Below are 15,769 nucleotides of genomic sequence, written 5' to 3'. Positions count from 1 at the left end.
ACCACCACACCTCACCCCACTCCACTCCTCACCACTCCACACCACCCCACACCACCCACCTCACCCCACCCCATCCCATCCCACCCCACCCCACCCCACCCCATCCCACCACACCTCACCCCATCCCACCCCACCCCACCCCATCCCACCACACCTCACCCCACTCCACTCCTCACCACTCCACACCACCCCACACCACCCACCTCACCCCACCCCACCCCATCCCATCCCACCCCACCCCACCCCATCCCACCCCACCCCACCCCACCCCATCCCACCCCACCTCACCCCACCCCATCCCATCCCACCACACCTCACCCCACTCCACTCCTCACCACTCCACACCACCCCACACCACCCACCTCACCCCACCCCACCCCACCCCACCCCATCCCACCCCACCCCACCCCACCCCATCCCACCACACCTCACCCCATCCCACCCCACCCCACCCCACCCCACCCCATCCCACCACACCTCACCCCACTCCACTCCTCACCACTCCACACCACCCCACACCACCCACCTCACCCCACCCCACCCCATCCCATCCCACCCCACCCCACCCATCCCACCCCATCCACCCACCCCACCCCACCCCACCCACCCCATCCCACCCCACCTCACCCCACCTCACCCTACTGCCATTCCACAAGAGTGGACATTTGTTTTGTGGATTCTGTGCCTCTACCAGAGCTAGCCTGGCTGTACTTTCCCAACACTTTGCCTAAAGCCAATGTAAACTCTTGCAGACAGCTTGCATCTTTCTTTCACCTGCTTGGTGTATAAAAATGCTTGCAAACTCCTACACAATCGACATATTGTCTTTCATGTCCTTTTATATTCTTTCTTTTTGGCTAGCGTTTTTGGCTCAATAAGAAGTTTTCCCCCCTATATTTATGTTTATTAATTTAAGGGAGGAAGGGAGAAGGAGAGAGAAATAGAAATATCAACGACGAGAGAGAATCATGCTCACTGGGGATCGAGCCCATAAACCGGGCGTGTGCTCTGACCAGAAATAGAACCGTGACCTCCTGGTTCTTAGGTGGATGCTCAACCCCTGAGACCCGCAGGCCAGGCTCAGTAAAAGCTTTCTTAAAGACTTGCAGCCTAGGGGGTTCCATGTTTGTTTAACCATTCCTTAAGTATTCATTTTGAATTCATACCCTACTTCGGGTGTTCATGTTATTTTAATTTAATGTCAACTGACGCCTGACAAAATAGACCACAAATGAGCTTTCTTGGAAAACAACCCTTGGAGGCGGACCCCCGACCCACCCTCCCTCCGGTAAGGCACCGGCCCAGCAATTCCCCCACCGGGAGCCTGATGGTCAGCGGTGTGGCCCGCTCAGAGTGCGCTCAGAACCCCGAGCCCAGCGAGGAGGCTGGACTGGCCGCACAGCACGCCTTAGACTGGCGGGTACGCACCCTCCCGCCCAGGCTCACAGCCCCGCCGGGAGCCCATTCATGCCCAGAAAACGCGGGTGGCAGAGAAACCCGCCCCACGCCCGACTGCTCTCCAATCACAGCGCGCGCTACGACGCACAGGCTGGTTGGGCGGTGCGTCTAGAGAGTCCCCGCCCCTCGCCCTCTCGCCAGCCAATTGCGGCGCGCGGTGCGGCGGCTGTAGCGGGGCGCCGCGCGGGGAGGCTGGGCGCGGGGCGGCGGGCGCGGAGATGCCTGGCCGCGGGGGCTCGCGCGGCCCGAAGGTAAGCCGAGGTCCGGAGCAGACGCCGCGCGTTCTTCAGCGCTCGCCCGGGAACTCCGTGCGCATCCGCTCGGGTTCCACCCCGGGACTGGCCCGGCCTGGTAGCGGCGAGGCGCGGGTGCGGTGCTGGTGGGGTCCGGGCAAAGCTGCGGCTCCCGAGGTCGCCCCTCCCGAGCGCGGGCTGAGGGAGCCGCACCTCCCGGCCGCGGGGGGAGGTCCGGGGAGGGGTTGCGCGGGGCGAGGCAGGGGTCCAGCCAGGGCGGACGGAAGCGAGGCGCTGCTCGGACTTGGGATTGGAACCAGCGTGTGCGCTACAGTTGCCCTCGCCGGTGTTTGGTGGCTCTTTATTTGTCTTTTCTGACTCGTGTAACTCACCAAGACAGCGGCGTGTGCACTGGAGTGGCTCTGCTGTCATTTCCACCCACCCCCTCGACCCCCAAATCTCTGTTGCCGCACTCTCCATGCTGCCCCTAACTTTTCCCGATTCTTTCCCTTCCTACTTCTGTGGGACGGGAGTCTGAGGTTCAGTGCGGCCAGGCCATTATATCGGGTCTGCCCGGGGTCTGGCCACGGAGCACGTGCACAGACAGTACTGCATGGGTGACATTAACATACTGCGCTGGGTGGCACACCGGCTACTGCATGGGTGACATTAACATTCTGCGCTGGGTGGCACACCAGCTACTGCATGGGTGACATTAACATACTGCGCTGGGTGGCACACCGGCTACTGCATGGGTGACATTAACATTCTGCGCTGGGTGGCACACCAGCTACTGCATGGGTGACATTAGCATACTGCGCTGGGTGGCACACCAGCTACTGCATGGGTGACATTAACATACTGCGCTGGGTGGCACACCAGCTACTGCATGGGTGACATTAACATTCTGCGCTGGGTGGCACACCGGCTACTGCATGGGTGACATTAACATACTGCGCAGGGTGGCACACCGGCTACTGCATGGGTGACATTAACATACTGCGCTGGGTGGCACACCAGCTAATGCATGGGTGACATTAACATTCTGCGCTGGGTGGCACACCAGCTACTGCATGGGTGACATTAACATACTGCGCTGGGTGGCACACCGGCTACTGCATGGGTGACATTAGCATTCTGCGCTGGGTGGCACACCAGCTACTGCATGGGTGACATTAGCATACTGCGCTGGGTGGCACACCGGCTACTGCATGGGTGACATTAACATACTGCGCTGGGTGGCACACCAGCTACTGCATGGGTGACATTAACCTACTGCGCTGGGTGGCACACCAGCTACTGCATGGGTGACATTAACATACTGCGCTGGGTGGCACACCGGCTACTGCATGGGTGACATTAACATACTGCGCTGGGTGGCACACCAGCTACTGCATGGGTGACATTAACATACTGCGCTGGGTGGCACACCAGCTACTGCGATGGGTGACATTAGCATACTGCGCTGGGTGGCACACCGGCTACTGCATGGGTGACATTAACATACTGCGCTGGGTGGCACACCGGCTACTGCATGGGTGACATTAACATACTGCGCTGGGTGGCACACCAGCTACTGCATGGGTGACATTAGCATACTGCGCTGGGTGGCACACCAGCTACTGCATGGGTGACATTAACATACTGCGCTGGGTGGCACACCGGCTACTGCATGGGTGACATTAGCATACTGCGCTGGGTGGCACACCGGCTACTGCATGGGTGACATTAGCATACTGCGCTGGGTGGCACACCGGCTACTGCATGGGTGACATTAACATTCTGCGCTGGGTGGCACACCAGCTACTGCATGGGTGACATTAGCATACTGCGCTGGGTGGCACACCGGCTACTGCATGGGTGACATTAACATACTGCGCTGGGTGGCACACCGGCTACTGCATGGGTGACATTAACATTCTGCGCTGGGTGGCACACCAGCTACTGCATGGGTGACATTAGCATACTGCGCTGGGTGGCACACCGGCTACTGCATGGGTGACATTAACATACTGCGCTGGGTGGCACACCAGCTACTGCAGGGGTGACATTAACATACTGCGCTGGGTGGCACACCAGCTATTGCATAGGTGACATTAGCATACTGCGCTGGGTGGCACACCAGCTACTGCATGGGTGACATTAACATACTGCGCTGGGTGGCACACCAGCTATTGCATGGGTGACATTAGCATACTGCGCTGGGTGGCACACCAGCTATTGCAGGGGTGGCATTAACATACTGCGCTGGGTGGCACACCAGCTATTGCATGGGTGACATTAACATACTGCGCTGGGTGGCACACCAGCTATTGCATGGGTGACATTAACATACTGCGCTGGGTGGCACACCAGCTATTGCAGGGGTGACATTAACATACTGCGCTGGGTGGCACACCAGCTATTGCATGGGTGACATTAACATACTGCGCTGGGTGGCACACCAGCTACTGCGATGGGTGACATTAACATACTGCGCTGGGTGGCACACCAGCTATTGCATGGGTGACATTAACATACTGCGCTGGGTGGCACACCAGCTATTGCATGGGTGACATTAACATACTGCGCTGGGTGGCACACCAGCTATTGCATGGGTGACATTAACATACTGCGCTGGGTGGCACACCAGCTATTGCAGGGGTGACATTAACATACTGCGCTGGGTGGCACACCAGCTATTGCATGGGTGACATTAACATACTGCGCTGGGTGGCACACCAGCTACTGCGATGGGTGACATTAACATACTGCGCTGGGTGGCACACCAGCTATTGCATGGGTGACATTAGCATACTGCGCTGGGTGGCACACCAGCTATTGCAGGGGTGACATTAACATACTGCGCTGGGTGGCACACCAGCTATTGCATGGGTGACATTAACATACTGCGCTGGGTGGCACACCAGCTACTGCATGGGTGACATTAACATACTGCGCTGGGTGGCACACCAGCTATTGCATGGGTGACATTAACATACTGCGCTGGGTGGCACACCAGCTACTGCATGGGTGACATTTAACGTACTGCGCTGGGTGGCACACCAGCTATTGCATGGGTGACATTTAACGTACTGCGCTGGGTGGCACACCAGCTACTGCGATGGGTGACATTAACATACTGCGCTGGGTGGCACACCAGCTATTGCAGGGGTGGCATTAACATACTGCGCTGGGTGGCACACCAGCTATTGCATGGGTGACATTTAACGTACTGCGCTGGGTGGCACACCGGCTACTGCATGGGTGACATTAACATACTGCGCTGGGTGGCACACCAGCTACTGCATGGGTGGCATTAACATACTGCGCTGGGTGGCACACCAGCTACTGCATGGGTGACATTAACATACTGCGCTGGGTGGCACACCAGCATGTGCGGCGCAGCTGAAAAATCGCTGCTCTAGGGCAGCTGTTGTTTGGAAAGCGGAGGATTTGTGTTTCCCGGGCGGGATCTCTGAAAAAGATATTAATCTCAAGACACCCATGAAACCAGCTTTAGCGGGTTTCCTATCATGTTATGTAGCTTTCGCAGTCAAGGGGGGAGCTGAGGAATGCAAAGCCACTGGGTAATGCCTGGTGGGCGTTGGGCTAAGCTGCAGCTGGTGTAGCACATGTTGTAGGGACAAGTCACCCTTGCTCTGCAAGGGAACAAAGCCAAGAGCTAGAACAGTGCAGAGAAAGGGTGACTATTCAGGCACATATGTGAATGCCACTGTGACTTAGATGATGATATATTTTTTTAAATTTTGTTTTATTAAAGTATTACAAAGAGTATTACATATGTCTCCTTCCGCCCCCCTCCCCCCCAGACCTTCCCCTGGTCTCCCCTACCCCCCAGTGGATATTATTTATTTATTTATCTATCTATCTATCTATCTATCTATCTATTTATTTATTTATTTATTATTTCTAGTGCCGTGGCTGGGATATTTTTATTTTTAAGGAGAGGTTTTGTTTTCTCGAGTTTGCTGTTCCATTACTAATTGCAGTGTATGTAGGTGCTAGCTTGCATTTCAACACTGCAATAATTGCCCTTAAGGTTTAAAAATTATCATTTGCTTTTATTTACTATCCTTCTTAATAGGTGTTACTCACACACGAAGGAAAACTCCACATATTCTCACCAGTCTTTGATGGGAGAGGTTATTGAGGCAGTTTGGAGAGAGATCTTAAAAGATGTCAACTAGCCCAGCCACGAGGGCTCAGTGATTGCATGTCGACCTGTGAACCAGGAGGTCATGGTTGGATTCCTGGTCAGGGCGCTGTTAGGGTTGCCAAAGGAGGAACGCACGAGGCCAGAATGGTGAGGGATTGCGAATTTATTCCATCATCCACACACCAGGTGGCTGAGCCCCAGATGGCTCCAGCACCCCAGTGACGAGAGTCAGTGGTTTTTAAAGGACTTTTGGTGGGCTTTTTCTGGGCGGAGAATTCTCTGTGCAGGTCGGGATTCTGGGACGTGTGTGTGTGTGTGTGTGGGGGGGGGGGGGTTGCGGGGGGGCGGCAGATAATGGTCTTAGCAAGTGGGATGTGGTGGTCTAAGCAAGTGGAATGTCCATTGTGAAGTGGCCTGAAGGTCAGTTCCCAGGGGAGGGGGTATCGATTCAATTCTTTGACCAGACCTAACAGGCACTTGCTGGGGTTGTGGGCTGGATCCCCAGTAGGGGACTTGCAGTAGGCAACCGATCAATGATTCTCTGTCATCATTGATGTTTCTGTCTCTCCTCCTCTCCCTTCCTTTCTGAAATCAATAAAAATATATTTTAAAACAAAAGATGTCAAGCAAATACAGGTGAATTTTAATACCTGTTGTGCATTGACATTTTTAATACAGCAACAGAGTAACTCTTGTATAACAGGAGGAATTATCAGATTTTGGCTATGGCAACAGGATTTCTTGCTTCTTATTGGCTGAAAAAATAAATGAAAGTCATTAAAACAATATTAACATTATTAACTATGCCTTCCATAATTAAACACCCCATTTAAAAATAGAAGTTACACAGTCTGCCTCTTACTTCAATTTTGACTTTTATCTCAACACTAGTGGCCCGGTGCACGAAATTTGTGCACATTAAAAGGGAATTAGAGGAATTAGAGGAAATATTTTAATATTGCTATTTGCCCTTTTTCAATAATAGAAGTGTCAGAGATGAAAGAAAATTAGTAAAATGCATATGAAAATCTCCCTCCTGTCAAAGTCTGGGGTGTGCTGTGGGACCCAGAGTCAAGTCCCCGCCCACCACCCACATGCACTTTGAAAATGCAGGAGACCCAGAACTGGCCGGCCCCACCCCCATTGGGTAAGACCCAGACCCGGCCGGCCCCACCACCGTCAAGCCCCTCCAGGTGGGGTGGGGGCGCAGCCTCAGGTCCCCCAGCCTGGTGCCGGGTCGGGGGGTGCAGTCTCAGGTCCCCTGTCAAGCCCCACTGGGTGGGGGTGCAGCCTCAGGTCCCCTGGCCCGGCGATGGGGCCAGGGTCATGGCCTGAGGTTCCCTGGCCCGACACTGGGGTAGGGGGGGCATGGCCTGAGGTCCCCTGTCAAGCCCTGCTGGGCAGGGGGCCGTGGCCTGAGGTTCCCCCGGCTGGGTGCTAGGGTGGAGGGCGTGGCCTGAGGTCCCCCGTCAAGCCCTGCTGGGCAGGGGGCCGTGGCCTGAGGTTTCCCCCGGCTGGGTGCTAGGGCGGAGGGCGCGGCCTGAGGTCTCTGTCAAGCCCCGCCAGGTGGGGTTGTGGCCTGAGGTCCCCTGGCCCGGGCTCGGGTGGGGGCTTGCTTTGAGGTTCCCCATCAAACCCCGTGGGCAGGGTGTGTGGCCTGAGGTCCCCCGTCAAGCCCTGCCTGGTGGGGGGCACGGCCGAGGTCTCCCAGCCTGGCACTGGGGCAGGGGGCGTGGCCTGAGGTCCCCTGTTAAGCCCCACCAGGCAGGGGGGCGCAGCCACACAGCCTCAGGTCCCTGCTGATTGCTCGTTAAGGCTCATTACGGGAACTTGGCTTCCACTGTGGACTACCAGCAGTTCTCTCCTCAGTATTGGGCCCTTTTGGGGGAGGTGGTCCCAGTTACTGGTTGTTTGAGTACCCAGACTGCCCCACCCCTTCGGATCTTGGTTGGGACCTTGTTCCCACCCCTTTGCAGATACTGTTCTCAGGTCGCCTGCTCCACTTTGTAGTGAACACCGGTTGTCTTTGTGCACAGGCCCTTCGTTGCTTCTCTCAGCTTCTTGCCTTTCGGATATGATACCATGCATGAGTTTGGAGGCTGGATTGTTTATTCTGACCCATTTGTGTTTTGGACTTTGTCGACAAGTTGTAATTGTTGTCTCAGTACTTTTGGTTTTGCTGTCACATTACTCCTTCACATGGGGATTCAGAGACATTTAAAAAATATGCCTTCACCATCGCCATTCTGGGTTTCCATATTGTTAATTGTCAACTTAGTGAAGTTGATTTTTTTTTTCTTTAAAAATTATCACTACAGAGAAAAAGAAACCGGGATCTTGTGGAATACCCCTCCTTTCCGGGAGAGTGTCCACCGCAGTCCAGAAGAGCAGGCCTCAGGGCAGTGGGGGCCACTGCCTCCCTCGCAGAAGCATGGCTCAGGTGTGAAGAAGGATTTCAGGATTCTCCTGGGACTCGGGTAAAGTACTAATTCGGGCAAGGGGTGTCCTTTAAGCTGAAAGTTCGTTATAATAATAAAGTAGGGTTTTCGAATGTACATGTTAAAAAATTGACAAATTAGTTTATCTGTTTTTGCTTTTGTAGACATGTTTGTTTAATTAAAGCTTGTATGAAAAGTTTAATTTCACAGAAAAGTTTTTTGTACGTATTACTATAATTTTTAAATTTATACTGAATAGGTCTAGTAAATGCATGCATTTACCAATCATCACCAGCAAACAAATGCACACGGCTGGGGCATGGCTTAGCACGCCTCAGGACATTGGCTGGCACACGTTAAAGAAAGTCACACCACGCAACAACAAGCAATGTGCAATGCGGCATGATCCCGTGCTAATCACTCGCCAAACACTGTGAGTGGTGACTCTTGGATTTAAATATCCTGTATAATAAAACCCTAATATGCAAATTGACCAAACTGTGGAACAACTGGTCGCTATGATGCACACTGACCATCAGAGGGCAGATGCTCAATGTAGGAGCTGCCCCCTGGTGGTCAGTGCGCTCCCACAGGGGGAGCGCCACTCAGCCAGCAGCCGGGCTCTCAGTTGGCGAGCTCAGCTATTGCAGGGATGACAGTAACATACTGCGCTGGGTGGCGCAGTGCACAAAATTTTGAGCACCGGGCCTCTAGTGTAGACTATATTTGTAGATAATGTAATCCTTATTTGTGTTGGCAAAATTACTATAGTGTTTTTTCCCCAAATACAGTCTATTCACTAAAATTTGTTAAAAATAATAGTGAATTAAAAAAACAACAACTGTTAATTTAATTACAAGCAAATGTTGGTTAAAAGCAGTTTGAAATTAACAGGGTGTTTTAAAACAACATCCAGACCGGAAGTTTTGTTCATTAAATCCAAATTCTGTTAAATTGAAGACTGCAACCTTGAGGGTTTACTATAGTAAAATTGTTTAGATCTACGTGTTCAGGCCACTGTACTTTTATTTCTTTGGAATTCCCTTTCTTGTTTTCTTTGAAAATACTGTCATGATATAGTAGGAAACCATATTACATTTTTTTCTCATCCTTGAATTCCTTTAATAGTTGTGGCATGTTAGTATTCACCTCTTTATGCCATGCAAAACCTTTATTCTTTTTTTTTTATATATATATATATGAAGGATACCTACTGAGAATTTTCTGAGAAGAGTATTTTCAGAAGAGCACTGAGCATCCTCTTTACAAGAAGTATAATTATGCAATGCTTATATATTCAGATATATAATGAGATATTCAGGTTATTTTTTGTAAATGTAACTTTGAAGTACAATATGGAGCAATACTATTATAAACTAAATGTTAGACAGCTTTCTGTTTAGATTCAGGAAAAATATAAAAATACATTTATAATATATGAAGAGTATGTACTTTGGAAATAATTATTGGTAAATATAAATACAGTGGGGCCTTGACTTAGGAGTGTCCCGACTAACGAGTTTTTTGAGATACGAGCCGTCTCTTGGCCGATTTTTTGCTTTGAGTTGCGAGCTAAAATTTGGGTTATGAGCCAGCTTCAGATACCCCACCGCTGGTTGGCGCAGCGAACGTCATAGTGAACGCCACAACATCAGCCCAGCATCACTGTCTGTCTCGTTCACTTTTTGATTTGACATATGAGTAATTAGAGTTACGAGCTCCGTCACGGAACGAATTAAACTCTTAAGTCAAGGCCCGACTGTAAAGGAAAACAGAGAGGAATACGTTAAGGAGGATGTAGTTAAGGTTTTGAATATTTTACAAAATATCATTGGTTTTTAGCCCTTATCACATAAATTACTACATTGTTGTTGTTAATATTATTTTTATTATCTGCCTACAGTCATTAGCAGCTGAAAAGAAGACTATTATAGAGAAGCACCTTGAATTGTTTGCTAGTCCCAAAAAAGGTAATATTTTGTTGATTTCTTGACAGAAAAGTATAAGGATAATATATTCTTCCTTGATTTATTTTCCCTCTTATAAAACATTATTTACATAGTTTGAATAGACTATATATTCATGCTTTAAAAGCATCCCAACACTGTAATCAGGTGTTTTTTGAGAAATCTGTCTCTCACCTTTGTCACTATCTGCCCCATTTGTCCTGCCTTCTATAGGTAAGCATTAAAATTTTTTGTGTGCCCTTTCTGGGTTTACTCATTGACAGAGCCCAGTAGGTTAGCTCAGACTCATAGCTCCATGGTTTTAAACACTGTCTGATTTGTGAAATAAAATTATGACCTACTTCAGGCAATGAAATTCTTTTTTTTTTTAATATATTTTATTGGTTTTTTACAGAGAGGAATGGAGAGGGATAGAGAGTCAGAAACATCGATGAGAGAGAAACACGGATCAGCTGCCTCCTGTACACTCCCCACTGGGGATGTGCCCGCAACCAAGGCACATGCCCTCGACCGGAATCAAACCTGGGACCCTTGAGTCCGCAAGCCGATGCTCTATCCATTGAGCCAAACCGGTTGTGGCGGCAATGAAATTCTTACTTGACAAATTAGTTAGGGAAGGCTTTCAGTTACAAATAGTGGGGAACTATATTAGAGTGTTTGAAGAAATGGGGTTGAATTTATCTTCTGTCACAAGAAGTCCAGGCAGCCAGGCTCTTTCTGAATTCTGTAGCATTAGTGTGGGGTTGTTCTTGTGGTTAAGAGGTAGAAGCTGAATTCTCCAGGCCCAATTCTTGGGAATAATGTAGGGTTTGAGGATTTTCTCCAAGGGAACTTTTCATCTGGGAAGGAATTTCCTCTCCAGGACCTCTAGGTTTGGCCATAACCTATTACATAGAGGCACCTCCCCTAAAGAGAATTCAGTGAAATTAAGGATTTTTAAACATGTATGTTGCTACTCAAATAAAATTGGGGTTTTGTTAGTAAGGAAGAAGAGGGGTTAGGTATCAGGTAGGTCATTGGCTGTGCTGCTACACTCAGTGTTACTGTGGGTGGGCAGGGAGAGTGGGGATCTCATCTGGCCCATGGTATCCTGACTGTCCTGACTGTGATCTTGGGAAAGCAAGCGAAACATGCTGCCTTAGTTTTTGTATCTGGAAAATGGGAATAAGAATGTGTGCCTCATTGGATTATTGTGAGCTAAAAAAACAAATGCTTAGTTCAAATGCGTCAATGGCAGCAATTGCTATTATGTCTAATGGCCAAATGAACGATATGAAAGCCTGTTCAGAATTCTGCAGAGTGGGAAAACTGTGAATAAGAGACTGAACACTTTAAGTGATATTATTATTTCACTAAAATTTATGCAAATGAAAATAAAATTTATCAAATTTTAAAAAATTCCTAAAATTCTATATTATAAAAGAAAACTGGCACACATCTTTTTGTAATACCATAATATTCTATAGGATCTCTAGAATTTAACTTTTCTTCTTATTAGTGCCAAAGGCTATGATATTCAAAGATCAATTAATTCTGACTTCTAAACTATCATAATATATTGTATGGAGAAAATAGTATTTTATAGATGTGGCTTATATCTTTCTGTGAACATTTTAAGTATAGTTAAACTTAGAGAAAGAAATATTAAATAAGCTGCTACCTTTTATCTAATTACAAAAGTATGTTTTACAATGATTTCCCTACATCAGTATATATTTGACTCACTCTGCTATACATTCTGTATTGTAGAATACTTAATACATTCTTAAAGGCTTAAAGATCTTTTATCAATATACTAGAGGCCCAGTGCATGAAATTCGAGGAGGGGGGTGGGGTCCCTCAGCCTGCCTGCACCCTCTCCAATTCGGGACCCTTTGGGGGATGTCCGACTGCCTCTCACAATCCGGGACTGCTGGCTCCTAACTGCTCGCCTGCCTGCCTGATTGCCCCTAACCCCTCTGCCTGTCTGCCTGACTGCTCCTAACCACCTCTGCCTACCTGATTGCCCCCAACCACCTCTGCCTGCCTATCTGATCACCCCTAACTGCTCCCGTACCAGCCTGATTGCTCCCCTGCTGGCCTTATCATTCCTAATTGCCTCTGCCTTGCCTCGAACCCGGGACCCAGGATTCCCTCCTCTGGCTGGTCGCAGGCACCCGGGACCTGGGCCAGCTTCATCCGGGCCGGCCACAGCCGCAGGGGACCATGAGCGGGTGGCTTCACCTGATCCGCAGCCACAGGTGCTGGCGCCTGGCACCGTGTGGGGGGTGGCTTGTCCCTCTCCCAGGCCGCAGGCTCAGGTGCAGCCGCTGGCGCCCGGGACTGCAGGGTGTGCGGCTTGTCCATGGAGCGGGTGGCTTGTCCCTCTCCCGGGCTGCAGCCTGGCTGGTCCCCATTCCTCTCTTGCTAGCTCATCTGTGCCTGGCTGGTCTCCATTCTTCTCTTGTGAGCTCATTTGTGCCTGGCTGGTCCCCATTCCTCTCTCCCCAGTGTTGAGTATCTGAGCCTTTACTACGTGATGGCGTGAGGGCATGACAACCATTTGCATGTTAGCTCTTTATTATATAGGATAATTACTTTACTTCCAGCATATAAGAAGCTTATTAAAGCAAGAAAGTAGTGATAATTTAACAAAAAAGTTGATAAAACAGACTCAAGGTATTTCTTAGAACTGGCTCATTTTAAAAATAGCATCTAAAGTATTAAAGCCAAACTACTAACAGAAATTTTAGGGTGTGGAAGCAATATTTTTATCAGAGCTGGGAAGTAGAAGTGGTAGAACATACTTTTGCAAAGTGTGCAAAAAAAAAAAAAAGACAATGGGAACCAGAGAAAACTAAAACAGGAGGAAATGAAGAAGATGGGAAGGTGAGAGAAGAAATTGTATGAATATTTACTGACTATTAAATTATGTATAATGATTTTACTTATATAAATATTATAGTTAAGTGTCTATAATTCATAGGCTTATGAATTTCATGAATTTGTTATATAATCACATAAATAGTGATAACTTCCTGTCTTAGTCTATTCAGGCTACTAACAACAACAGAAATAAACACCCATAGAATCGGTAGTTTATAAACAGCAGAAATACTATTTCTCATAGTTTTGGAGGCTGGCAGTTCAGTGCATTTGGTGTCAGGTAGATTCTCACTTCCTGGTACATACACACCGTCATGTTGTGTTCTCATATGGCAGTTATTCAGGATGCAGGAGCTCAAATAAGACTGTCAGCTGATTTCTTAACAGAAACATTTTCAGACCAGAAGGGATTGACACAAATTATTCAAAGTGGGGAAAAGCAAGGACCTACAACTGAGACTACTGTACCCAGGAAGGCTATCATTTAAAATTGAATGAGAAATAAAGAGCTTTCCTGACAAGAAAAAGCTAAAGGAGTTCATCATCACCCAGCCAGTATAATAAGAAATGTTAAAGGGAATTCTTTAAGAAGAAAGAAAAAAGAGAGGAACAAATGAATAACAAAATGGCAACAACTGCATATCTGTCCTATATAATAAGAGGCTAATAATGCAAATCGACCGAACGGCGGAATGACCGGTTGCTATGATGCGCACTGACCATCAGGGGGCAGACACTCAATGCAGGAGCTGCCCCCTGGTGATCAGTGCGCTCCCACAGGGGCAGCGCCACTTAGCCAGAAGCCAGGCTCATGGCCGACGAGCACGGTGGTGGTGGGAGCCTCTCCCGCCTCCACAGCAGAAATAAGGATGTCCTACTGCTGGAGGGAGCAGGGCCTAAGCCGTCAGTTGGACATCCCCCAAGGGCTCCCGGACTGTGAGAATGTGCAGGCTGGGCTGAGGGACCCGCCCAAGTGCACAAATTTCGTGCACCGGGCCTCTAGTCTATATATTTAAAAGGCTAATATGCAAAGTGTCCCCGCGGAAGTTCGAACAGGAGACCGGGAGTTTGATTGCTTGCTATGACATGCGCTGACCACCAGGGAGCAGCCTGGAACGAAGGAAGGCCCTGGTTGGCAGCCAGGGAAAGGAGGCACCAGCCGGCAGCCAGGGAAGGGAGTCCCTGGCTGGCAGCTGGAAGGCCCCAATTGGCCCTGATTGTACACTGGGCCTCTAGTCAATAATAATCACTTTAAATGTAAATGGATTAAGTGCTCCAATCAAAAGACATAGGGTAGCTGAGTGGATAAGAAAACGAGACCCATATATATGCCTTTTACAACAGACCCACTTCAGATCGAAAGACACAGACTGAAAACAAAGTGATGGTAAATAATATTTCATGCACATGGTAACAAAAAAATAGAAGCTGGGTTTGAATTTATATAGAAAAAAACACAAAAACCATAAAAAACATAAAAATGAAGGCTATAATAAGAGACAAAGCAGGACAGTACATAATGATAAAGGAATGTTGAGTATCCATCCAACAAGAGACTATAACCCTTATAAACATTTATGCACCCAACATAGGAGCACCTAAATATATAAAGCAAATATTGATGGATATAAAGGGAGAGACAGTAATATAGCCATAGTAGGTGACAGTAACATCTCATTGACATCAATGGATAGATTTCCCAGGCAGAAAATCAGTCAGGAAACAGCGACCTTAGAGAACACATAGACCAGATGGACTTAATTGATATTTTTAGAATATCTGCCACCCTAAGGCAGCAGAATATACATTCTTTTCAAGTGCACATGGAACATTTTCTAGGATAGACCTTGTTAGACTACAAAACAAGTCTATAAAATAAAGATTGAAATCTTCTGATAAGTGGTTAATATCCAAGATTTATAAAGAAGACAGACAACACCATAAAACCCCCCAAAACAGTTAAAAAATGGTCAGAGAACCTGCATAGACACTTCTGCAAAGAAGACATACAGATGGCCAGTTGACAGGAAAAAATGCGCCATGTCATTTAATCATAGAGAAATGCAGATGAAAACTACAATGAAATACCACCTCATACCTGTCAGAATAGGAATCAGTAAATCAACAAACAGCAAGTGTTGGTGAGAATGTGGAGAAAAGAGAACCCGTGTGCACTGTTCATGAGTATGTAAATTAGATGGCAAACAGTGCACTATGAAGAAGAGTATGGAAGTTCCTGAAAAAAGTTAAAGGTAAACTACATCATGACCCAGCAATTTCACTTCTGAGTATATATCTAAACCCCCAAACCACAAATTTGAAAGTAAATATGTACCCCTGTGTTTATTGCAGTGTCATTTATAATAGCAGTGATACAGAATCAACTTAAGTCCCTATCAAGAGAAGAGTGAATAAAGTAGATGAGTTACTTACATGCAATGCACTATTACTCGGCTATGAAAAAGAATGAAATCCTCTCATTTGCGACAACATGGATGGAGCTAGAAAGTGTTAAGTGAAACAAATCCAACTGAGAAAGACAAATACTATATTATTTCACTTGTATGTGGAGTCAAAGGGGGGAAATAAGTGAACAAACAAACAAAACAGAAATGAATACAGTGGTGCAGAGAGAGACAACCTGTTGCT

The 15,769-nt window shown here is 48.1% G+C and overlaps 1 protein-coding gene across 11 annotated transcripts in view; it reads left to right on the top strand.

The window, feature by feature from the left end:
- The first annotated feature begins 1,655 nt into the window (after positions 1–1,655).
- SPIDR (scaffold protein involved in DNA repair) overlaps positions 1,656–15,769 on the top strand; it is a 285,103-nt gene continuing 270,989 nt past the window's right edge. For 10 of the 11 annotated variants that reach the window (XR_004972557.1, XR_004972556.1, XM_036338725.1 and 7 more), the window contains exons 1-3: positions 1,656–1,709; positions 8,169–8,327; positions 10,192–10,258. Coding sequence is in view for 9 of the 11 variants with exons in the window: in XM_036338725.1 (XP_036194618.1) it covers positions 1,677–1,709; positions 8,169–8,327; positions 10,192–10,258 (259 nt within the window). In the remaining 2 variants the exon portion in view is untranslated. Of the gene's footprint in view, positions 1,710–8,168; positions 8,328–10,191; positions 10,259–15,769 lie in introns of those variants that run through there. The other variant, XM_036338728.1, reaches the window with a different exon arrangement.

The sequence above is a fragment of the Myotis myotis genome, unplaced genomic scaffold (genome assembly GCF_014108235.1).
Source record: "Myotis myotis isolate mMyoMyo1 unplaced genomic scaffold, mMyoMyo1.p scaffold_m19_p_16, whole genome shotgun sequence".
NCBI classification, from domain to species: Eukaryota; Metazoa; Chordata; class Mammalia; order Chiroptera; family Vespertilionidae; genus Myotis; species Myotis myotis.
This window is presented reverse-complemented; position numbering and strand designations above follow the sequence as displayed.